Source organism: Pyrgilauda ruficollis, unplaced genomic scaffold, assembly GCF_017590135.1.
Source record: "Pyrgilauda ruficollis isolate IOZ18807 unplaced genomic scaffold, ASM1759013v1 scaffold95, whole genome shotgun sequence".
Lineage (NCBI taxonomy): Eukaryota > Metazoa > Chordata > Aves > Passeriformes > Passeridae > Pyrgilauda > Pyrgilauda ruficollis.
Window position 1 is genome coordinate 550895 of NW_024531599.1, and position 24405 is coordinate 575299.

At 50.6% G+C, this 24405-nt stretch overlaps 1 protein-coding gene across 1 annotated transcript in view; it reads left to right on the forward strand.

Moving 5' to 3' along the window:
• PKP1 (plakophilin 1) overlaps nt 1-24405 on the forward strand; it is a 43860-nt gene that overhangs the window by 10462 nt on the left and 8993 nt on the right. The window contains exons 3-9 of the mRNA XM_041489536.1: nt 8202-8623; nt 16766-16910; nt 18797-19004; nt 19691-19868; nt 21986-22100; nt 23206-23361; nt 23465-23641. Of these exons, the coding sequence (XP_041345470.1) occupies nt 8202-8623; nt 16766-16910; nt 18797-19004; nt 19691-19868; nt 21986-22100; nt 23206-23361; nt 23465-23641 (1401 nt within the window). The remainder of the gene's footprint in view (nt 1-8201; nt 8624-16765; nt 16911-18796; nt 19005-19690; nt 19869-21985; nt 22101-23205; nt 23362-23464; nt 23642-24405) is intronic.

The window sequence follows — 24405 nt, forward strand, 5'->3', positions numbered from 1 at the left end:
AGGATGAATCAGCCCCCCTGGATCCCTATCTCCTGCCACTGGAGCTGGATGGAGCAGGGAGATGAGTGCGCAGGGAGATGACTGCACTAAGAGGCAAGCAGTCCCAGGTGCCACTGGCATTTTGGAACACATAACCTCAAGCCTAAATGTGCTTAAGAAGCTCAACAGACACCAGACTCCCCAACCACACTGAGCAGCCTCCTCCATTCTGTTTTTTCCAGACAGCATTAAAGGTTCCACAAATCTGCCACCAGCCTCCAGCTTGGGATAACTTCAGCTTTTGTCTACAGACCTGTTTGGGGTCTGTGCAGGTTCTTGGGCTTCCTAAGAAATGTTTCCTGTTTGTAATTCCTGGGTTATAAAACGTGAAAACAAAGATAAAGCAAATCTATTTTTGAAGGCAAAATTGCTGGACTTATTTCCAGCTGGAGCTGGTGCTGTGAATGTGTCTGAAAAGTGGCAAAGTCCTTTGAGACAGGCACAGGCAAACTCAGATACTCCAGGGAAGTGGCCCAGTGTAATGTTGAGGGGAATGACTAGCTCCCAGTCCCCCTGTAGTTAAAAAGGTGCAGTGGGAAATCCATTTCCAGGGTGTTGCTCCACAGCACCCACACCTGAGACGCTGCTCTTGGAGTGCCCTAATCTAAGGCACTGCCTCAAATGGTGACACTAAACGTGTCCTGTCCCACCCACAGCTCTTAAAAGCTGCTATTCCTGACTTCCTCCTTTTGTCTTGTTTTGTGTCTTCCTGGAAATGTCAAACTTTTCACTTCTGTTGTTCAATCTTGTGAGACTGATGTTCAGATATTAGAGTAAGAGAAATGATGGATATGGAGGAAGAGCTCTTTCTGGATCAGTCAGTTTGGAACAGGCTGCCCAGGGCAGTTGTGGAGTCCCCAGCCCTAGCAGTGTTCAGCATCTTTTGGATGTGGCTCTTGAGGATATGGTTTAAGGTGAATGTGGCAGTGTAAGGTTAATGATTGAACTCTGATCTTAGAGGGCTTTTCTAATTTAATTATTCCCAAATTCTTTGTTTCTAAGACTTTGGCTTAACCTCTCAGATTCACCCATTATTACAAATGACATTATTTTCTCTTGCCCTTGTGGGCTGCCTCGTTTGCAGCATCGCTGTCCCCAGCGAGCACCTTCTCACTGCCAGTGCAAGGAGCACTGAGCCAGTGGGGCCTCTCCAGGAGGCACTTGGAGGGCAGTGGGTTTGCTCCTGGCTGCAGCATTTCCTTGGCTCATATGTCAGGGGCTGGCGCAGCTCTCAAGGATGTTCAGCCTTCGGGAATTGCTTTGCTCAGATACCACACTGGGATGCAGTAATGGGAGGATCTGTGACTGCAAACTCCTCTGTGTCAGGGTGATACCTCAGCCCAGGTGCTGTGGAGCCTTGGAGGTATTTGTCACCCTACTGCCACTGTGAGCTGTGAGCGGCCAGCAGTTCCCAAAGCCCTCCAGCCTCAGGAACTGTGTCCTGGTGTGAGCAACACCTCAGGTGCCACAGGAGGGCCAGTGGTGACCACGATTTACACAGACAAACCCAGGGGAGGGTTACGGAAGCTGGACTGGGCACCTAGAGCAGTGCAGCCATGACAGAAGCCTGAGCATGTGCCACACCCTTGTCTCTGACAGCTCAGGTCACCCCAAAAATGGAATCTCTCCAGCAGTGTTGCAAAGCCACAGCCACAGTCAGGTGGTCCATGGGTTGCAGGGACCTTGGTGCTCACCCCAACTGCAGGCACAGCTTTGGAGAGGCACAACCAAATCCTAAACACACGGAGGGCAGCACGTGGAGTTCCACCAGCAAAGACCTCTGAGGCTCAGCTCCCACCCAGCTCTTGCCTGGGTCTGCTGGGTTGGCAGGTCCATTGCTGGCAGGGAGCTGGGGCATTCCCAGGTCCCACAGCATGACCAAGATGAGGCAGGACCAGGACAAGCTGCAGAGACCATCTGGCTCTCGATACTGCTGCTTCCACAAGAAGGAAATCCCCCACATGATGTGGATGTGTCCAGTGTGTCCCCCCAGCACTGCCCCCAGCAAGAGCAAACCCTGGATGTGCTGGGGAGGGAATCTCAGATGTGTCCTGTCTCCAGCAGATCTTTATCCCCTCAGAGCTGAGCTGGGGCTTTCACAGAATCACAGGATCACTGAGGCTGGACAAAACCTCTAAGATCATGGAATCCACCCTTTGACCCATCATCATTGAGTGCAGGGTCCAGTCATTTCTTGAACGTCTCCAGGGACAGTGACCACACCGCTGCCCTGGGCTGACCATTCCAATGTTTAACAACCATTTCCATGAAAAAATTCCTCCTGATGTCCAATCTGAAACTCCCCTGGCACGACTTGATGCCATTTCCTGTTGTCCTGTCCCTGTTCCCTGGGATCAGGACCCAACCCCCCCAGGCTGCCCCCTCCTGTCAGGAGTCGTGCAGACCCAGAAGGTCCCCCCTGAGCCTCCTTTTCTCCAGGCTGAGCCCCTTTCCCAGCTCCCTCAGCCACTCCTGGTGCTCCAGACCCTTCCACAGCTCTGTTCTCTTACCTGGACAAGCTCCAGCCCCTCAGTGTCTCTCTTCCAGGGGGGGTCCAGGTGTTACTTTAACAACAGCTCTAGGAGCAGCCATGCTTCCAGACCAAGGAATATATGGCTGGTCTGGTGGTGCTGGATTAAAGCAGTTACCTGTAGTAATTACATCCGTTATGGCACTAATGAGAAACACACACCGGTGATCCCTCTGCACCAGAGACTGTAGGAATATTTTTAACCAAAACTCCTCTGTGGGACGAAGTGTCAGAGCTTTCTCTCGGAAGAGCATTTCCTGAACAAGAGGTGGTCACTGTTGTCCCTGCCTGCCTTTGCCTCTTTGGACAAAACCTCTCATTGTCAGTGGGAGCTTTGTTCCATAAGGATTTCAGGTCAAAATTTGTTGTTTGTTGTGACAATGCATCCAAGCTTAAAAGAACCCCAAAAGAGAGTGGTTTGAATAATCTTGCCAGAGAAAACAAAGGTTTAAAGTCACTGCACATCATTGCTTGGTCAGAACCTGGTGTCCCTGGGAGATTTGCACAGGGCTTTAGGCTTTGGAACAGCAAGTTGGACAGTGCCTTCCTTGGCCAGAAAAAATGGAACCAGCAAGACCTAAATCTCAGCTGAATGAGAAAAATAGAGATGAAAAGTCATAGGGGAAAGGCAGCTCCTGGGAGAGGTGGGAAGGAGCATTTCAGAAATAGATAAACAATGTATTTGCTGGTTTTGCAATTTTTCTCCCTGCCATGGAGGGAGCAGCACTCAGAGGGTTTCGCAAGGAGCGTGAGGAGCTCTCCCCACCCAGCACTCAGGGTGGGACCTGCTCAGGTTGCATCTCCTGTGCTTTGCCCTCCAGCCTGGGAGAAACCTGCTCCTGACGTGTTTATACGGAGCCCTCACTTCTCTGTCTGCTGCTCTAGAAACAAACAAATTGCAAGGGAAAAAAAATCCAGGCAGGTAATGAACTGATGGCGTCCTCAGATGCGGAATCAGAAACACCCAGTTCTCTGGGAGGGCTCTGACGTGGGAAGGCAGAGCTGGATCCGGGCGCCATTCCTGGGCTGATGCACCTTGCTCCGTGCTTCTCGTTCTCTGGAAACTAGGGGGAGGATAGACACTTTTCCTGCCAAGAAAAAGGGTTTATGGAAGAAAAAACCAGAAAAGGACTCATGGCTGATGGCTGGGGAAATGCCATTTTGACTTTCTCTCTAGAACCACTTTTATTCCAGCTGACATAAGAGTTTAAAGATGTTTATTTACCTGTCTCACATGTTGGATATTCCAGTTGTTGTTCTAAGAACATACTGCAGGCTGAGAACTGGAGATCCACAAATGCTCATTAATTTAAAGGCAGGTCTGTGCTGCTGCCTGGGAGGGAAGCTCTTCCTCCCTGGGCCTGACAGGAGCAGCAGTGCCACCAGTGCTCATCTCCAGTGCCTCTCCTTCCTCCCTGCCTTCCCTGACTGTGAATGAACAGCTCCCAAGGCCTGGCCTCACACAGACACACTCATTTCACAGTGGGGAGGAGAAGTTCACACTAAAATTCAGAATGTCAGGTGGCCTGGCTGCACCTGAGCATCCTCCTGCATCCTAAAGCTGCAGGGGACTGCCAGGGCCTGATGGAATGGCTGGAAGCAGAATCATAGGATCATAGGGGCACAGAAGGGTTTGGGTTGGAAGGGACCCTAAAGATCATCTCATTCCACCCCCTGTCATAGGCAGAGACACCTTCCACTATCCCAGGTTGCTCCAAGCACTATCCAACCTGGCCTTGGGCACTTCCAGGGATGGAGCAGCCACAGCTTCTCTGGGCAGCCTGTGCCAGGACTTCCCCACCTTCACAGGGAAGAATTTCTCCCCAAAATCCCATCTAAGGCTGCCCTCTGACAGTTTGAAGCCATTCCCCTTGTCTTGTGACTCCAGTTACTGATGAAAGATCTATCTTCCCTGTAGCCCCTTCAGAGCCTGGAAGGTGCTGTGAGGTCTCCACACAACCTTCTTTTCTCTAGGCTGAATATTCCCAACTGTCCCAGACTGTCTCCACTGGGGAATTGCTCCAGTCCCCTTATCAGCTCGGTGGTTTCCTCTGGACTTGCTCCAACAGTTCCATGTCCTCATGTTTAGAGCACCAGAACTGTGCAGAGGTGGGGTGTCACAAGAGCAGAGTAGATGAGAAAATCCTCTCCCTCCCCGCAGCCCACACTGGGGGATGAGCCCAGGACAAGGATGATTTTCTGGGCTGCTCCTTGGCAATTCAAGGAGTTGTGTGATGGAAGGAGACACCTTCCAAGCTGTCCCTACTTCTCAGTTCCTGTGCAGAGAAGCCTCAGTGATAGCCTGAGCCCTTCAAAATGCTTCCCAGATCCTGCAGTGCGGAGGGAATCACTGCCTTCTGTCTCCACCCCACTGTGAGGGACTTCCTGGTCTTTCCCAGCATTTCCCCACACTCCTGAAGGCCAGAGGTGTGGATGGCACACCATGCACACACCCATGGGCAGTGGGCAGGTGCAATTCACAGCATTAGGAATTCTGGGCACTGATGAGATCTGAAGGCCAGAGATTGATTCTTTCCTTTCACTGCTGCTCTTCTGCACAGGGAGAGCTCCCTGCACACAGAGTGGCATCAGCAGAAGTTGGGAGCTGTTGTCAGGTGGCTCTTTAAACCACAGTCTGTGTGACACCTTCCCCCTCAGAGATGGCATCTTTCCAGACACAGAGTGCTTCACTTCTTCCTTGCTGGGCGTCCTGTCTCACTGATGGCTGCAGGGAATTCCCTTCCCTTGGCCACATTTGCTCCAGTGCTAGAAGTGACGGTCCCTGACTTAGCTGGGTCAGCGTGTAACACAGGAATTTAGGTTTTAGTGTGGGGAAGCTGTGCCAGGAACAGAAAGGGATCAGATCAGCCCCGGTCATGCAGGGATCCATAGGCTCAAGGTCTGAGATCCATTGGAGCTGGAAGGAGAATCCTCATCGATCTGGAGCCGTTGGATCAGGCTCCTGCTGCAAAAAGGAATTCTGAGATACCAATTAGGTCCGTGCCACTTGAAAGAGATTAAAATGGGCTCAGCCAAGCATCTTGTAGAATCAGCAATAAAAGTCCTGGACTGCCTTTGGTAATGAGCTTCACATCACACGGGAACGATTTTCCCATGAGTTTGCAAAAGGCTCCCCCGCCCTGCCAGGACCTGCTTGGACTTGCAGCCCAGGGCTCCTGTGTTGCAGAAAGGTGTCTTTGCAAAGCTTCACCCGTCTCAAGGCTGCCAAGAAGGAGGACAACGCTATGGCCACTCTAAAACCCAGCAGGAAACTGAGAACCCATGATTCTGTTCAGCAAACAGAGACTCCCCCCCTCCCCTCAGTGAGCGCGCTGCAGAGCAAATCCCGGCTTTAGATAAACAAGTTCCTCTTCCAGGCTTCCTGAGTCAGTTTCAGCAGATGCCCAGGGGCTCCGCAGCTCTGCCAAGCTTCTGACAGCCCTACAGAATAATCCCAGCTTAAACTGACTCACAAAGAAAACCAGCAGGGCTCACATCTGACAAGCTGCTCTCTGTCCTGCGGCTGCTGCCAGTGGCTCCACTGAGCACAAAGTCCACCCTGCACCTTCCCACTGCAGCCCTGTCCATCCCTCACTGACCCCAGGGTTTCTGAACCCAGGAAAATTAATTGAAATGAAGATTATATCACCTCAGAAGGACATATATGGTAGATCATGACTTCATGGAAGGTCACGTGGCTGTTGCTGTGTGTGTGCTCCCAAGCAAAACTGGGACGGACAGACCCTGTGTATGTGGCCATCCTGCATTTTATCCTGGGCAGCAGAGGGCTTGTCCCACTGCCAGAGAGCCCCCAAGACTCATCACATTCTACTGTGATGTGCCTCACCCTGGCTCTTCTTTTCACCTGCAACCTGTCCTTCCAAACCCTGGGAGCTCTGCAGGGAGCTCTGCAGGAGGCTCTGAACCTGCCCCTGTGCCACTCAGCACCAGGTTTGTTCTGTGTCCTCTGGAGAAGGCACAGAGAGAAGCTGCTTCCCTTTTGTCCCCTTGCAGCAATTCACCTTTTAGATGCACGTCTGAAAGTCTGAAAACTACTCAAATAGCAGTGATCTGGGCATCAGCAGAGCTGGACTAAAGGGTTTAGTCCCACTCGGGTGGTGCAGGGAGCCCCTTGGGAAGGGTTTCAGCCGTTACCTCTGCAGCTCTCTGGGACACAGCCGAGAGGATTCCCTGCATTCCTGAAGATCAGTTTGTTAATGGAAATATTTTGCTTAATTAATTAACATAATGACAATTCTGCAGAGTGTTGGAATGATGCTGAGTGCACTGGGGCTGGGATGGAGTTAGGGCAGAGCTGAGGGACTCAGGGTGAGCCAGCAGAGGATTCCCATTTCTCCGTCATAGAGTGTTTCTAGGCTTGGAAATACGGAATTTTTTTTTTTCAGTGACATGAACCATTGCACCAGGCACAGGCTTTTCACAATTCCAAGGAAATGATGAGGAGCCAGTGTTGACTTTTCTCTCCCAGCCACAGGGACCCTTGGGTGGCCTTTGCAGAAAGCAGCACCCAAAGTGCCACTGCTTAGAGTTGGATGAGAAAAGATCACTTTGATCCAACAGGAGACCATGGATGAGCTTTCCCAGGATAATCAAAGGGAGATGGGGAAGGCAGTTTTATTCCTTAGTTCTTTTTATGCCTGTTTGCTGTATGTCTTGGAGATCTCCTTGCCAGACTGCTGAGGGGATGCAGAGCACAAACTCAGCATCATGGGGCAAACAGCCCTAAAACAGTTTAATTTCTTTTCCTTTCTGGAGTACACACCTGAATGAGTTGTCTCGCATTTGGACATAATCCTGCAGGCTCCCACAAGCCAGCACTGACATCCCAAAGGTTTAACATTGCAGAAGAAGATTGAATTCAGTCGTGGTGTGGCAAACTTGATGCAAATCTGGAGGACTTCTGATGAAGTGGTGAAGGCATTTTGAACTGACAGCAGGGCAGCTAAAGCCATCTTTTTGTTTTGCTAATTGTAGATGGTTTATTTTATCATCTTTTATCCTTTCTTTTTTGCTTCCTGTCTTAGTCATCTCAGTTTTTATTGCATATTCCCCATTGTTCCCAGAGCATCCCATTATCTGAGCAGATACTACACGCCTTGTAACTCATAAGCAGATATTCACTGTCTCCACTTGTTTCTTGGCACAAGAAACAAGATTCAAGAATCTCTTCTTACTCATTTTTCACTCCCTTTACTCCCTTTCTAAGGAACTAATAGATGGGAGGGGAAGAAAAGAGCATAAGGAAATTAAAAATAACTGCAGGGACTGCTGGAAGGTCAGAATGGGGCATCAAGCTCCATGATGGTGGGAGATTTGCAGTGAGATCCTGTAATGACAGGGTGGGTTAGGCCCTGTGTGTTGGGAATAAATCACTTTCTCTATTGCAAGGGTCACGTTTCAGCTTTCAGTTCTACTTTAAAGCTCCTGGATCCCACGTCCTGATCCCAGGTGGGGTTTGGCTCCTTTGTAAGGGCTGCAGGTTCGATAGCCTCCCATAAATTTTGGGCACAAAAATGCTTGAGAGGCCCAGGAAAGCAGTAAACGGGCAGCCAGGCGGGCCTGGCAGTGCCCGGCTCAGCTCAGCCCTAACGCTGTGTTTGGTGTTCGGCAGCTCTACAACGGGACGCTGAAGCGGGACGTGGAGAGCCGGCGCTACAGCTCCTACAGCCAGATGGAGGGCTGGGCCAGCCGGGCCCACGGCAAGGCGCTGTGCAGCCCCCGGGCCGGCAGCGACTACTGCTTCGTGCAGAACATCAAGAGCAGCCGCAGCGAGCCCGACCTCTACTGCGAGCCGCCCCGCGGCACCCTGCGCAAGGCCCACGGCGGCGGCCGGGCCGAGCACAAGGCCACCCTCAACCGCCAGAGCATCTACAGCAGCTGCAGCACCCAGCAGGGAACCAGCAGGATCAGTAAAAAAGTGCCAGCGCGGGCCCTGTCCTGCCCCTCGAGCAACAAGCCCGACGTGGTCTATGCCCAGCCCGTGATGAGCTGCAAGCAGGACGGGGTCTATGGACAGGCCCAGTCCAGCTCCAAGTAAGTGCTGTGACCCTGAGGGAGGGTGGACGGTGCTCGGAGCTCTGTCCCCCGGAGCCAGGCACCTGCGCTGCTGGAGAGCCCTTACCAGCGCGTCCTGCAGCAAAGTGGGTCAGATGAGTCACTCTTAAGGGCTGTATTTCGTTTCCTGGGCTGTGGAGGGGAACTGATAGGACTGGCTCAGTGCAGATATCTCTGCTGTAGCCCTGTGACATTGGGCAACACAATCCCTCAGTCTCTGGTGGCATTAACCCACAATGGTATGAGGATGGGGAGGTGAAGGGCAGAAGGCCTGATGTGCAGTCAGGGTGTCTTTCCTGGCTGTCCTTCTGATTCAGCCTGGCAGAAAACTTACCCAAAAAACCCCTGTCTTGGAAAAAGTCAGTTCCTGAGGGTCTTACTCAGAGCAGAGCTGAGAGCCTGCTAAGCAGTGGTGTTTCAATCTCTTCTCTCCACCCAGCCCCTACTTAAGTTGCCCAAAAGGTCTGATTTGGGTTCCAGAAAAAAACTGAATCATAAATTGAAATAAATATCCTAATTGAAATAATCTGACTACCCAGCAAAGAGGAGCCAGTGGAAGCTGTTCAATTCTTTCCTGTCCAGAGCATCCAGTCCTATTTGGGATAGGAAATATATAAGGGTGGGGGATAGTCCATCATGTTTGATCATCAGATCCCTTCTTGTAGATGTTGCCTACAAGCACAGGGCGTGTAAAACACAGCGGTGAGCTCAAACCCTCCCAAGCATGTACCTGTGAATGCAGCAGAGTTCCCACTGACAGTCACCTGGTTTGGGTGGTGATTGAATGCTGCCCCAATGCCCTGTGCTACCTCCAGCTCTGGAGCACCAATCATGTTCTGTTGCAGTCTTGGGAGAGACTTGGTCTGTACAAGCCATAGTCTTGGAAGCCTTGGAAGACCATGGTTTGCATATTTTGAACTGCAAAACGTTGCAGTGAAAGCTGGAGAAGGAGGGGCTGCAGCTTCCACAAGAGTTCCCAGGGCTACTGCACTTCCTGTGCTGCATCACCATCACGCAGGACTGGCTCTGCACCAGCCCAGAAGCTCTCACAACTCCCTGACAGAGGGAGAATTTTATCACACTAACTGTAAAAGCTCCCAAACTCATTCCTGGTGGTCCCTGGTCCCAAGGAGAAATTTCCTACTGCAGGATGTGTATGAGACTGTTTATCAGGGCTCATAGACTTTGTCAGAACTCCCAGCAAAGGTCTGAAACTGTTGAGTTGTTGCCCCAAGGAATGATGGAGATACTAAGAAAATCCCCTTCCCTTTCAGCAGCGTAAGCCAAACCGTGCCCTTTTCTACATCTGAATGTCCCAGGTTACTCTGGCTAAGCCTCCCTCCTTTGGGATTGAGTAGGAGGGTATGTCCCAGAGCAAGGATGCCAAGAAACATCACTGCCCCAGAATGTTAGAAGGACAGAATGTTATCATGAGCCCTTGGCTGCCCCTGTGCCCAGTTACTCCATGTTTGACACATGCCAGATTAGCCCTGGCCAGCCCAGAGCACTGGTGGCCTTGGCTTGCTGCTGTCAGTAGCTCTGTAAATCTTCTGGAACAGGATCCAGAGATGTTACACAAACTGGAAGTGATCTGTTCTAGGGAATTTCTCATTGAAGAGCAAAAAGTGTAGTGGGGGGGCGGTGGCAGAATGCCGGAACTCAGGGCTGCAGCTGCCTTCTCCTAGGGAGGACACAACTTTGGAGCAATTAGTCCTGGAAGGTGCTGGCCAAAGCCACGGTCAGGAACTTGGTCATGGCTTTGGAGAAGTCACTTGGAGAATGATGGCATTTTCTGAGAGGAGAGCTGCTGTTTTGAGAGGGATCCTCTCCAGCTCTGGTTGCCCTTGGTTAGGGAGTGGCTCCATTTACACACTCCTGGCTTGGGGCACGGCTCATCTGGCAGAACTGGTTCTGCTGTGGAAACCTCGGGCTCCAAGCTGGGCTCCAAGCTGGGCTTCGAGTTGTGGGCTCGGCTGGGGCTGTGTCCCCTGGGTGAATCTGATGTGGCTGTGGCACAGCCCCTGCTCTGCTTGAAGCTCTGCTGAGCTGGGCTGGTGCAGGGGGCACCTGGTACAGGAGTTGTGCTCAGAGGGGAGGAGGTTGAGAGCAGCTGTCCTTAAAGCTTTGGAGACATACAAAGTTGTCCTTTTTGGAAAAATTACTCTTTTGGATTACTCTTAGCCCTCAAAAGTGTCTTGCAGGGCACTGTTGGCCTTGCTCTCAGTGTGCTCTTTTTGGGGAGGGGCTTCTGAGATGGGTCAGGAACATGTCTGGGCTCTCCTTGCTATGTAGGGCTTTGTGTCTGGAGGATTCTCCACCCAGAGATTTCAATCTTCCCTTGGCTCCCCCAATGTTGAGTAAGGAGAGCTTTGCTTGTAGGTACCCCATTATTAACCTCCACATGCAGGGACAGGGCTCAGCTGGGTCACAGCTGCTGCCAGTTCCAATTTTGGGGCTCTGTCCTTCCATTCTGGTCGTTCGCAAGGTGCAGTTTGTGCCTTTGTGACATGGAGAATTCTGTGTTCAGTTTTTGTGCTGCAGATCTCCTGTTTTGGGATCTGTTGGATGTCTTGTCTGCAGGTTTGCCAACAGCCTGCAAGAGCTAGGGGAGGGCTGGATGCTTTCCATGCTTTCTGAGGTGATCCATGGAGTGACTTCCATTGCTGTGAGAGGGATTGCAGTGGGACCTGCGCTCCACTGGGTCTGTCTGTGATACAAAACTCTGTAATGCCCATGGACTGGCTCCAGAGTGGTGCTTCTGAGTCAGCCTCTACTGTGGATCTGGTCTCCCTGAATGGTGTGAGAGGAAAAATGGGTCACTGAGTGTTCTGAGGTGGCAACAGTGGTGTGCAGGTATCAAAATTATGAGTGTTCAAAAACTGTTGAACTATCTGTCTGAGCAGTCCCTCTGCATTTGGTGACAAAGTTATTTCCACAACTCATCTTGATTATGTGATTGCTGCCATTTATTGAACTGGCTTTGGCTGTATGAGACAGGGAAGAGCTGTCTCTGATAACTGATATCCCTCAGAGTCTTTTCTCTTACAGCAGAAACTCTGATCAAAGCCCTTTCTTCCAACTGCCTGCTGAGCAGTGTAACATTGAACTGTTTGTCAGGAAAAGCCATTCTGTAATTCCCTTATAAACTAAATCATGATACAGGGGTTTACTCACCCCATGCTGTTGGTCCTGGTCATGAAATCTGAGTTCTGCACTGTTTGCCAGATCAGGAGGTTGAACACTGTTTAAAACTCCTCATGCAGTTTATTCTCCTCCACCAGCCCTGTTGTCATGATCTTTCCTCAGTGAGCAGAGAGGGACCTTCTCATGTCTGTTCCATTTCCATTAAAAATTTCTTCACAGGAAGGGTTGTAAAACATTGGAAGGGGCTGCCCAGGGAGGTGGTGTAATCCCCATCACTAGAGGTGCCCAAGGAGTGCCTGGATGTGGCACTGAGTGCTCTGGGCTGGGTGACAAGGTGAGAATTGGCCACAGGTGGACCCAATGGTCTCAGAGATCTTTTCCAACCTCAGTCATTCTGGGATTCCAGACATCTCTTCACTCAGAGACTTGAGCCTTGGTAATCATTATGTCATATCTGGATCAACATTTCCAAGCTCAGCATCTCTTGCCTGTGCTCAGACGTTCAGGGTGTTCCAGTGGCTCCTGCCCAAAGGCTGCTCTCAATGAGCAGCACTCACGTTTTGCCAAAATGCAGCTCTCTGGAGTCTGGTAGAACTGGAGGAATTTTCTTGGTGTCCAGGACTCCCTGTTCTCCACAGAACCCTTCTCCTTCCTGATCTCTTGTGACATCCCCCAGAGCTGCAGTATTTCACTCTAGAAGCTGCAGCACCGGTGATTTCAGCAGCTGGTGGAGACCACCCACATCTGCCCACTTTTAACCATTTCCTCTGCTGGGTGGCACTTGCAGCATGCTCCAGGTGACAGGGTAGTACTCTAAGCAGGCAGCTTTTGGCTAAATTACATGTTGTAATGTTATTGATGTTATTGATACTATTTATGCCTACTCAGAAAAAAAAAACCTGCTTGGTCATCAGGGAGCAATGCTAAGAAGCAATAACAAACAATGGGATGTTGAATTCTCCTGGGAAATTTGGAGTCTTTATGCCCCTCCAACTGGTACAAGAAATCTGTGTCCACCAAGGACTGACATTGTATTAGATCTGCTTAGAGCTGTTGTACTCTGTGCTTCAAGGGCCTCATGGCACAGACAGGGCAAGGTGGTGGCCGTGGTGTCTGTGGCCCTGCAGTGGTCTGAGCTGGTCGCACCACTTCAGGAGATGCGTCTCTCTGAGCTGAGCTGCCCAGTGCCAGTGGGGCTGAATTCGGAGACAGGTCCCTGAGTTACCTCCTAACAAAGCCAACACCTCTTGTTGTTCTCAGGGAACCCCAGATGTCTGAGCTGGAGACATGGCTGAGAGCCTAGACTCATCCCACCTCTGGAGAAGAGGGTTTTATCCTTTGGGAGCATGGAACGGGGAGCTGGGTGTCTGCAGACAGTCCCTGGCTGAGGGTTTGCTGATCTGGATCAGGAGCCTTTAATAGCCACCTGCAAACCCACACTTACCTTTGGCCCCATTGAGAGATGTGGATGCTCTTCCCTTTGGAGTTCTCTGAGTGTGGAGAAGGAGACTGAAACACCTCATTAGAGACCATGTGAGTGTCTCTCCAGGCACCTGGGAATCCGTAACATCTCGAAGTTGCTCTGCCAGAGGTCTTGGGTGCCTCAGCTGGCAGCTGTGCAGGTGGCAGTATGGACTGGGGCAACCCTTTGGGATTTCTTAGTGCCACATTTGGCTCTGGTGACACCGACCTGGCCCCAGCTGAGCTGCTGCAGTCTCTGTGCTGGGCCTGAAGCTCGGGGACAGTGTGTCCCCAACAACCATTCCCTCCTGAGCTCAGCTTCTCTGGCAGTACTGCAAACAGAGAGAAGGACAGGAGTTGCTGAAATAGTCAGGAAAGTTGCTGAGGGTGTTTTCTGATCTATCTCTTGTCTTTTGGGATAATTAAAGCTGATCAATGTCAAAACATTAATTCTTCAGGGCTAAGCCATGCAGTGAAAGCAGAACCAAGTACGATGAAAGGCACCTTCATTTTGGTTTGGTTTTATTTGGGATAGAATCCTGGGATGTGCTGAGCACTGTTTTGAGAGTCTCTACTCTGATTTTATTAATGAACAATGGAATTTGTTAATTCCTCCTCTCTTGGGACCTGTAGCCCTAACAAGCAGGAGGGAAACTTAGATGGGAATTTACTCAAAATCTGCTCATGAAACATGAGAGAAGTTGCCTTTCTCTGATCCTGATCCTCTTCAGTATTTGTTTGCCTTCCATTCCAGAATCTGGTCTTTTTTGTCTCCATTGAATAATTTCCAGCTGATGTCTCTTCCTAGTCTGCTTCTTTCTCGTGGAAGAACAACGTTTGGAGCTCTTCCTACCAGTCACTTTGGGCTAACCACCTTGCCCAGGCTGGAGATGGCTGAGTCCAAGAGTTTGTCTTGAAGTAGGTTGTTGTTCCCACAGTGTGAATCTGGTTGGGAATATCTCTGATTGACTGAGGAACAATCTCCCCTTTGCTGGACTTTGCCAGGGTGATTTTATTCTCAGGCAGGAGAAATCCCTGCTGCTTCCTGGGCAGTGTGACTGAGCCTGACTGCTGACCTGCTGTGAATTTCTGCTGAGGAGACAGCAGGGAAAAGGGAACCTTCCCCATCTTCTCCCACAGAACTACACCTGCATCCCCAGTTTTTCCCAGCTGGAGGAGGGTTTGTCCCTCTGTGGAGTGGATGTGAAGAAAATTGCCTTCCTTGAGCAGCTGGACCAAGTGAACATCCTTCTGTCTCAGAAAAAGTGCCTTTGATTTAATAATTATAAAGCAAAATAGATCACTATGATTACGTGGCCACTGACCTGGTATTTTTACCAACCTGCCTCTCTTCCCATATCTCCAGTCCAGGTCCCAGTTCCCAAAGGAGAAGCCCCTCCCTGGTGCAGGATCCATCAGTTCTCAGCTCAATCATCTCAGGAGCATGAAAAAAAAACTGAGAAAAAATCACATCCTGGATCCAACCCAAGGGTTTCTGGGGCTCCATAATTTCTAGTTTACTTAGTCTTTCCAGTTTTGTGTCTCCTTGTTGCAAGTTTAATAGCAGTTCCTTGGTGCCAGGTTTTGATAGAGGCTCAAACTGCTGAAAAGTCTTATGAGGAAGTGATGTTTTATTGCAGTGTAGAAATAAAAGTGGAATGAAGTTTACCCAGCCTTAGACACAGAATGCTTAAGGTCCAACCCCAGACTGTTGTCTTTCATTCCTGCATACCAAGAGAGGCAGAGGTGTCTCCAGAGGGCAGGGCTTCCTTTCCTAGGAAAAATGTACAAGACACAAAGGCAAGGTGGTTTTTGGAAACACTGATTTCTTTCCACTGACTCCACAGGTGCTTGAACGAGTGATGCAGGCTGACTGTAACTTTATGCCAGTGAGGGCAGTGGAGACCAGAGTCCTTCATGCTGCCTTTTGTGTGAAATTCCCAGTGGAATTGTGTATATTATTCCCTGCTCTGTGCTGTGTGGAGGGGAGCCCTTAGATTCATAAGGATAAATGTTTTATCTCACTGTAAGTGCTGCGGGTGGTGACCACATGTCCTTTCCAGACCTGTACATTCTGTACATTTCTTTGGCACAGTCAAAGCAACTGTCTCCATCCCATGTCTGGAAGTGCTACTGTCTTGTGGTGAAATTTAACGTGTCAAATGTAATGGATTCATTTAAAGAAATTACTAAAAATCACTGTTCTGTTGGTCTATGGCATTGTCTGAAGATGAGCAGCCCCTCTACAGAGTCACTCCTGGTATGACATGTAGCAAAAACGTATATAAATAAATGTGGTTCAATCAGGGGCTGATTTCCTGACCTCCAGGTAAAACTCCCCATCAGTCCCAGGGAGCATCATGAGCCAGGCACAGCCACGACCTCAGTGGCCTGGGAAAGCCCTCACACTTTTGGATTCCATCCACTGCTAATGAAGCCTTTGTCATTTGTATCCTGTCACTGCTGACGGTAAAACCAAACAGGAGTTTGGTTTTGACTCTCCTCAGTCCTGGATTTTGCAAATTAATGCAGCCACCACTGCCATGAGCTGAGATCCCTGTGCAGCATCTACAGGATTCAGCTGAAGGGGTGCTGAGAGGAGACAGGAACCTTCAATTACATTAATTTCTATAACTGGAAGCACAAACAAGCTTTGCAGTTCAGACCCCCCTGAAAGTTTGGACCCTTTTCTAATTTTATGTGGTTAAAACATCACAGATGGTACTGAATAAGAAGAGGCCAAAAAGAGCAGGACCTTCACGTTTCTAAACAAGTGGGAGAGCCTCCAGATGTTCGTATTTCTCTCGAGGTTCCAGTCCTGCCACAAGCCAGAGGAATTCATATCCTTCCTTTTGAGTTGCAGGCACATTCTTTACCTCTAACAGGGACAATGACAGTGATCAGCTTTTATAAGAGCTTGGAGACAGCCAGTGTGAACATCCCCTGGGAGCAGGATGTCTCAGAGCTATTATTAGCATTTCATAAACTGCCTATTTGTCCATCTCATCACTCCACACAGGCCTTTTCCTGAGGGATCTGCTTCAGCTTCCCAAGACCATCAACTGCACTCACATTTCTGCTTTCACCACCTCTCACGTCAAAGAATCCCATGCTGTGGGAGAATCACCTGCCTGTGTTACCTTGTCTTCATGACCTGGTTGATGGTTTCACTCCTGTCCACTCACTCCTTTATTTGGGGAACAGTGAACTGGATCTCTGTTCATTAAACTTCCACTTTGGGCATGATCAGACATCCACCACCTCAACCCAGCTTTCATTTTCTGTCTCCTTTGCTTGTGGATAGACTGGATCTAGAATTTATTACCCTTAGTGCTCTTCACTCTGTCTTTTCCATCTTTCACCATCTCTTTTTTTGAGACAGAGAAATCCACTAGAGGTGCACTGTGTGGTCGCAATGTGATAATATTTTATCATTGATTCCTTCCCAATAACTCCCAGTGCTGACATAGCTGTCTTGGCTGAGCACTCACCCAGTTCCATATTTCTCTGACACAGGATCTGTGGTGACGAGATTGATGCTGGCACCATGACGATCCAGAAGGCCATCCAGCTCCTGTGCTCCTCTGATGACAAGTACCAGGCCATGGGGGCTTACTACCTGCAGCACACCTGCTTCCAGGATGAGTCTGCCAAGCAAGAGGTGAGCAGACTCCTCCAGTGCCACACCGGGGCTGATGGCACAAGAGAGGGATGGGGCTGGTTCTCCTTAGTGCCAAGGATCCATAGGTTCCCTTGGTTTTCATGAGGGTGCTTTATACCTCTTTAGTCAGGCTCAGGTATTAATTAAGTACATATTTCAGCTATTGATGGCCATTTTCTCACAAAGCAGTTGGTCAGGATTTAACACCTGGAATAGTTTCTGGGTGGCAGGGAGACTGTTCCTGTTGCCACCACGAGCTGCTGTGGCACAGGGTGATGGGGTTTGACAGTGTGGAAGCTGCCATCCAATGTCCTCTCCTGGGGGCAACTGCACCCAGTTCCACATCAATCTTGACCCCAGTTCCACATCAATCTTGACCCCAGTTCTACATCAGTTTTTCACTACCTCGGAGCTGCAGAGTCAGAGCCAATCAAAGCTGCTTTAAATCCCACTGTGAACTTTGCTGGGCATTGGTCAGTGACCCTGCAGCCCTTTGCCAGCCTTTTTCACAGCCCTTTTCCAGATATTTCAGCCACCTGAGCCAATGGGCTTATTAGTGGCCATGTACAAAGATAATTTTGCACATCCATAATGCTGGCTGCCCCATCCTGGAAGTGTCCAAGGCAGGTTGGGCAGTGCTTAGAGCACCCTGGGATAGTGGAAGGTGTCCCTATGGCAGGGAGTGGGACAGGATGAGGTTTAAGGTCCTTTCTCACCCAAACCCCTCCGTGATTCTGTGGTACCTGACCACAGAGAAGCCCTTCTTATAGCACAGGTTATTTTTCTGATGCTCTTACTCCTCAATTCCTTTGCCAACATGCAGCAAAGGAGGCAGACTGAAGGACGGATTTGCTGCGGCAAGGATGTCACCAAAGTTTATCCCCACCCTGGATTTACTGACATGCCAACCCTTTGGAAGTGGCTTTCCCTATCCTGGCACAACAGTGGAGCTGGAAGCGCTGGCCCGGTGTGGGGCTGTGCCCCTGTGCCCTGGCTGTGCCTGGATGAGTGCAGGTGCCCAGCCCACCTTCAGGTGGCCGATTGTGGGGTGGCCACACCCTTTGTTACCGTTGCAAACCCTCTCTGAGCACTGGGCCGTGCCATCCTTCCCAGGAAGATGTGCCAGAGCAGGTCGGTGACTCATCCCAGCACACGCTTGTTTTCCTTCCCTCCCAAAAGGTGCTCGTTCATTGTCCATTGTCAGCAGCCCTCAGCCGAGGGGTGTTTGTGGGATCACGGCCGCTGCAGAGCACATCCCGCAGTGGGAACGCTCAGCACTGGGAGAGCTCAGCTGCCTTCAAAGCTCCGTGTGCTGTGTGTGGTGTCCTGCAGAGCTGGGCTCCCTCCGCTGCCTGCGACTGACCGCGAGGGTGGTGACACTGGCCATGACCATCCCTCTGAGCTCAGCCTGTGATCTCAGGATGCAGATAAATGACCACAGGATGTTATTAGATGGCTATAAATGGCTTCTGCACATAGGCAAGACTGCATTTCCACTAGGTGCAGACTGTGGAGGTGGGTGAAAGTTTGCAGGAGCACATTTCATCAGCAAAGGACTCTGTCCATGGCCATTACTCACAGATAGCCACTCCTGCAGTTTAAGCTTTTGACTCCAGCCTCCAGTCCAGGAGCTCTGTGCTCATGACCCACAGCCTGAACCAGACTTGTCATCTCTGGCCCTCGTTCCCTGGCAGCTCTGCTTCTTCAGCTCCCCCAGGATGGGCTGTCTGACCGCTGGCACTGCTGGGGCAGTTCTGGGTGTCCTGTGCTGTGTGCTGATGGCCTGTGTCTGTTCTGGTGCCGTGCTCATGTCCCCTGTCTGTCCCATGTCTCTCCTGGTGCTCCATGCTCATGTCCCGTGTCTGTCCCATGTCTCTCCTGTCCAGGTCTACCGGCTGGGGGGCATTGCCAAGCTCGTGGAGCTGCTCCGCAGCCAGAACCAGAACGTGCAGCGGGCGGCAGCCGGAGCCCTCCGGAACCTGGTGTTCAAGAACCCCACCAACAAGATTGAAACCCGGCGGCAGAACGGGATCAGGGAGTGTGTGAGCCTCCTCCGCAGGACAGGGAACACTGAAATTCAGAAACAGCTCACAGGTACCCCGTCTGCTCAGCCATGAGGTTCCTTTGCCTGGGATCTGCAGCCCTGGTGCTGCCCTAGCACAGAGAGGGGGTCTTCTGCTCCTCTTGCACCAAAGGGTGACCTAAATCAGAAAGCAGAGGAGGTCCTGACCCTTCCATGTTCCATAAGGATTCCACACTTCCTCAGTGCCTGTTGGGGAAGCACCTGCCCCAGGTCCCCTCCCAGTTAGGGTCACCCTGCCATTCCCACTCCTCCCTGCACCCTGGCCCCTGTGCTGTTCCCAGGGATGGCCAAGGGAGCTGCCAATCCCAGTAGGGTTGACTGGGTTCTCTCCGTGATGCCTCACCTTTGCCTGAGGAGTTGATGGGAATTTTATGGTGCAGGTCACCCTCAGCTGTGTCCCAGGTTTTATGTGCAAGCCTTTCCAAGATCCCTGGAGAGATGCTGTCCCCTGCAACCTAATAGCAATAAACAGCAATTTTGGGAGGAGGAAGGATGCTTAAATGCCCACCACCATGTGGACCTATCCTGCCTGTCTCCCATAGGGGTGGACAGGGACCAAGACTTCAGGCAGCCTCTATACCCTCAGCTCAGAGTGGTGAAGGGAAGAAGGATTTTGGTGCTGGAATCACCCCGAGCTAAACAAAGTTCCTAATGCACATGACTTTGTGCTTGAGCTTGTGTCCCATGTCCTTCCTAGGACTGCTCTGGAACCTCTCCTCCACTGATGAACTAAAAGAAGAGTTGATACAGGAGGCTCTGCCTGTGCTGACAGACTGTGTTATCATCCCTTTCTCGGGCTGGTCTGAGGGCAGCTGCAACAGGACACGAGAAATTATCAACCCAGAAGTGTTCTTCAATGCCACAGGGTGTTTGAGGTGAGTCACCAGGCAGGGACTGACTGTAGCTTGTGTCTGTGGGCAAAAGCTGAAGCCATCTAAATCCTCTTACAATGAGCTGAATTCATGCTCATTACAATTGCGTTAATGAAAAATTCTCCTTGAGAAAGTTTTTTTGACTAAGAGAAGGTGCAGAAAAAAATTACATATAAAATTCTTTTCTAGTAGCTTTTTATTTTAATAATTTTGTTCTTACGAAGTCTCTTCTCAAAAAAATTGGAAATTGTTTTGTGCACCAATGAAACCCCTCTGTGATAACTCAGACCAGGAAACTGGACAGATTTTGCCTTTAGAGATTTGAGGCTTCCAGAGAAAACAAACTGATTTAGGGTTTAGGTGACAAAAGGACAGAATTCTCTATGTGGGGAAAACAAGCATTTTCCCACTTCTTTTGATAACTGTTTTAGTACAGAACAGTCCCATTGTCCAGGGCTTTTCCTGGCTCATTTCATCTGGAGACTCAGCTACAGAACAGGAGGTGCAGACTGAGCCCAGAGTAGTTTATTTTGTTCACGGGAAACCAGAGTCCTTTTGTAGAGGATCTTCGCCCTGACTTGCTGTTTCTCCTACCTTCCTCCTCCACTTGGATATGAGCTCCTTGTCTCAATGGGAACAAGTGGGGCAAAAAACCTGCCCTGCATAATGAGGTGCTTTCATCAAGGGAAGCTCTCCCCGAGGGAGGCAGCGCTGGCCGCGCCCTTCCCAGACATGCAGCTCACAGGAGCTGGAGCTGCTTATGAAACGAGAGGCTGATCATGGCAGGGCCTTTGGAGACCTGATACCATCAGCTTCTGTGGCTGGGAACCATGTCTGGGAGATAGGGAGTGCTGCTCCCTCCTTGCCTGTCCTGGAAGGCAGCTCCACAAGCAGCTGCGGCTTGGGATATGTGGGGTACGGTGGGTGTGAGCCGCTCTGCTTTAAGGCCATCCCAGCCTACCAACTTCATAAAATATCCCATTAAAATGAGGGAAAGACAATGGCAACAGCTTGTAAAAACCCTGTGGAGTTTAACTGGAGGTAGGCTCTACCTCCTGAAACTGATCCCAGCCTGTGGCAGCAGTGCCCAACATCTCAAGGAAGACTGGCAGCCGCAGGTCAGCAAGGGAGCTCCAGAGGCCTGAGGGAGCAGGACTGGGGAGCAGGGAGAGTGAGGGAAGGTGGGAGTTGGATCCAGAGCCCCTGCTCCAAGGGCTGAGCCAGGACTACTCTGAGTCACTGCCCTGCCACATCAGAACACAGGGATGAGAACAGCCCTGGGTTTGCCCTGGGCCCGAGCCATTGCTGCTCAAGCATTTCTGGATTGCAGATGAATCCATGTTAATGAGGAGGCTGCAAATCACAGTGAACATCAGATCCAGTTCTGGAATGCCTGCAGTGAATATCTCACAACCACTGCCAGCCTCTCTTTGTTTTTCATTTGCAAGCTATAAGGCAATAAAATAGGAAAAAAAAAAAAAAAAAAAAAAAAAAAAAAAAAAAAAAAAAACAAAAAAAAAAAAAACCACACAACAAAAAAACCCCAAAAAACAAAAAACAAAACAAAACAAAAAAAAAACCAAAAAAAACCCCGGAGCAAAACAACAAAACCCATATAAAAACTCCCCTCTCCTGACAGCTGCCAGTGTCCAGGAACCCATTTTGACCATTGCTGCTGTCCAGCATTTCCAGCCCATTTCCCACACAGACATTGCTGCTGACCCTGGGTAGGTCTGTGCTTACAACCCTGTAAGATCACAACAAGCCCAGACAGTCTTTAGCCAGTCTTCCCTTTGGAAACTCCACTCAAGAAACAGTGTCTGTGTAGTGGCACATGCAGAGCCTCTGAGGTAACCTCCTGCTGGTGACTGTCCCTAGGAGGATGTCTTCTATGCAGAGCTCCTTGCAGGACATGTTCCAGGTGAAAGGAGTCCTAAAGAGCAACAAGAGAGCTGTGCACTGGTGCAGTCCTACCAAAGGCCTCCAGAACAGGAGCAGCTCTTCAGCCTTGCTGAACCTGCCAAAAAATCCCAAATTCAGTGACAACCATAGCCAGAACAGAGCCCAACTCACCCTCTCTCCTCTTTGTCCCCTGCCGTGCTCCTCGATGGCTTCCTCAGGAACCTGAGCTCTGCAGACATGGGGCGCCAGACCATGAGGAACTACCCTGGCCTGATCGACTCTGTCATGACTTACACCCAGAACTGCGTGGCCTCCAGCCGCCCCGATGACAAGGTACCAGCTGCTGCCCTGGGCTGTCCAGCCCCACAGTTAACAATTGCAGCCCTGGGAATGCCTCAAAATCCCTTTCCAACAAACACAAGCGGTGGCTGGACCCTCTGGCTGCTCTTGTCCTTCCAAGCCCCAGTGGGATCTGTTGGAGGGTTGTAAGTCCTTGGGCCTCTGGGCCTGAAGTAGAGCTGGGCTTTAAAATTTTCTTTTAACAAACACAGAGGAGCAGTAAAATACTTTGGCTCCTGAGTCCCCAGAATATTTCCCTTCCCTTCCCCTTCCCCTTCCCCTTCCCCTTCCCACATCCTAATCTCCATCTCTTGCTCTTTACCTCCCACATCTTGCCATCCAGCAGGACTCAAGGGTATAATCCCCAGCAGGGCACCATGTTCAGCAGGAAGCCAGGAGTTGGCATCTCTCTTCCAGTCCCCTGACTGTGCCTGATGGCTGTGTGAGAACAGCACTTGCCTTGGACAAAAAAGTGTTTGTAGACAGCTTTCGGATGTAACCCTCAAAGTTACCAAAGTTATTTTGAATTCTCTCTGGATTGAGCAAGCCCTCTTTTGGGGATGGCTTTTGCAGGAAGCCCCTTTCCAGCAGCACACATAAAACACAGCTCTTTGGAAATGTAACCACAGGTTCTGGTGTTGGTTATGGGTATCCAGCCAAAATTCTCCCTTGCTCTTCCCATTGGGTACTCCGGCATCCAGGGAAAGGAGGCTTAAAGCCTGTTCTTGGTAAAAAGTGTCACCTGACCTGTAGCTGTGACTCAGAGAGAGTCCTTGGAAATTACCCCTGGTGAGAAGGGCACTTCAAGATTTGGAATTTCATGGTTTGATCCAACCATTCTCACACTCTCTTTTCCTGTTTGCCAACTTGTTTGTGGCAGGTGAGACCTCCCAAGGTTTTCTGGGTCAGCAGCTCACTGAGATCCTTCCTTCACATCTATTCCAGCTCCTTCCCTCCCATCCCTTGCTCACTGAGCAAGGCTAAAGAGCATCTGTGGTGCTAAAAAGCTGATTATGGCCCAGTCTATGTCCTCTCTGGTGCTGCTCCATAGTTTTCTGCCTAATGTGATGTTTGCATTTGTCTTCTGGTGGTGATGCAGTCTGTGGAGAACTGCATCTGCATCCTGCACAACCTCTCCTACCGCCTGGATGCTGAAGTTCCCAACAAATACACCCAGCTCAACCACATGGCCCGGAGTGTTTACATGGACAAAACTCTCACAGGCTGCTTCAACAGCAGGAGTGGGAAAATGGAGGTAGGATGTGCCGCAGAGGGATTGGGAATGTGATGTTCAGCCCCAGGCAGGGGCTGCAAAGGAAGAGCAGGATCTCAACTCCCTGTTTCTCATGTCTTTGCAGAATGATGAATATGGGGTTCCTCTTCCCGAGGAGGATTTCAAGCCCAAAGGCCCCAGCTGGCTCTACCACTCAGATGCCATCCGTACTTACCTGTCCCTGATGGATCAGAGCAAGAAGGATGCCACCCTGGAAGCTTGTGCTGGAGCTCTGCAGAACCTCACTGCGAGCCGAGGGCTGGTAAGAGCTTCCCTCCCCTCCACATGTGTGCACCCAAATGTGTCAGCACTCCCATGGAATCAGAGAGTTAGTAAGGTTGGGAAGACCTCTGAGGTCACTGATCATCATTATTTCTCAGCCATAAAAAAGGAAAATGTTCTCCTTAAACCTCAGGGCACCACAGCCATTCTCTCCATAGTGTTTGATCCAGTGGAATACTAACTCCAAACTCAGGGTCTCAAGGGGAGCTACAGCCAGCATCCCAAGGATCTATCCCAGACCCATACCCTGGGTTTCCAAGTTTCCCCAGTCTGTTGGTCACACTGCCAGCAGCTGCTGGTATTGGCACCCTCCCCCAGGGCAGCAGTGAGGGTGAGCCCAGATGTGCACCTGTAGCCAGATGTGATGAGAGATGGGAGAAGGGCTGAGCCACCGCCTGTGCGTGTGCTCCAAGGGGAGGTGGCTCTAATGACAGGGTGGGTTGTGCTGTGGATTGTGGCTTGTCCACACCTCAGAGCTACCTGTAAAATAGCTGTGACAGATGTCCTGACCTGTGGGCACGGCAGCGTGGCGGTGCCAGGGGCTGGGTGATGCTGTGGCACCGTGAGGGACGCGTCACAACCGCGGCTCCGCGGGCCCACGTCACTGCCCTGGGCACGTCCTCGCAGGCTGCCTCCCCTGGGACAGCCCTTGACTTGTCTGTTTGTGCCCAACTCCATCAATCCCAATTTAAATAAGATGGATGGGGAGATAAAGAGATAATGATTCCATAGGTAGGAGAGGCG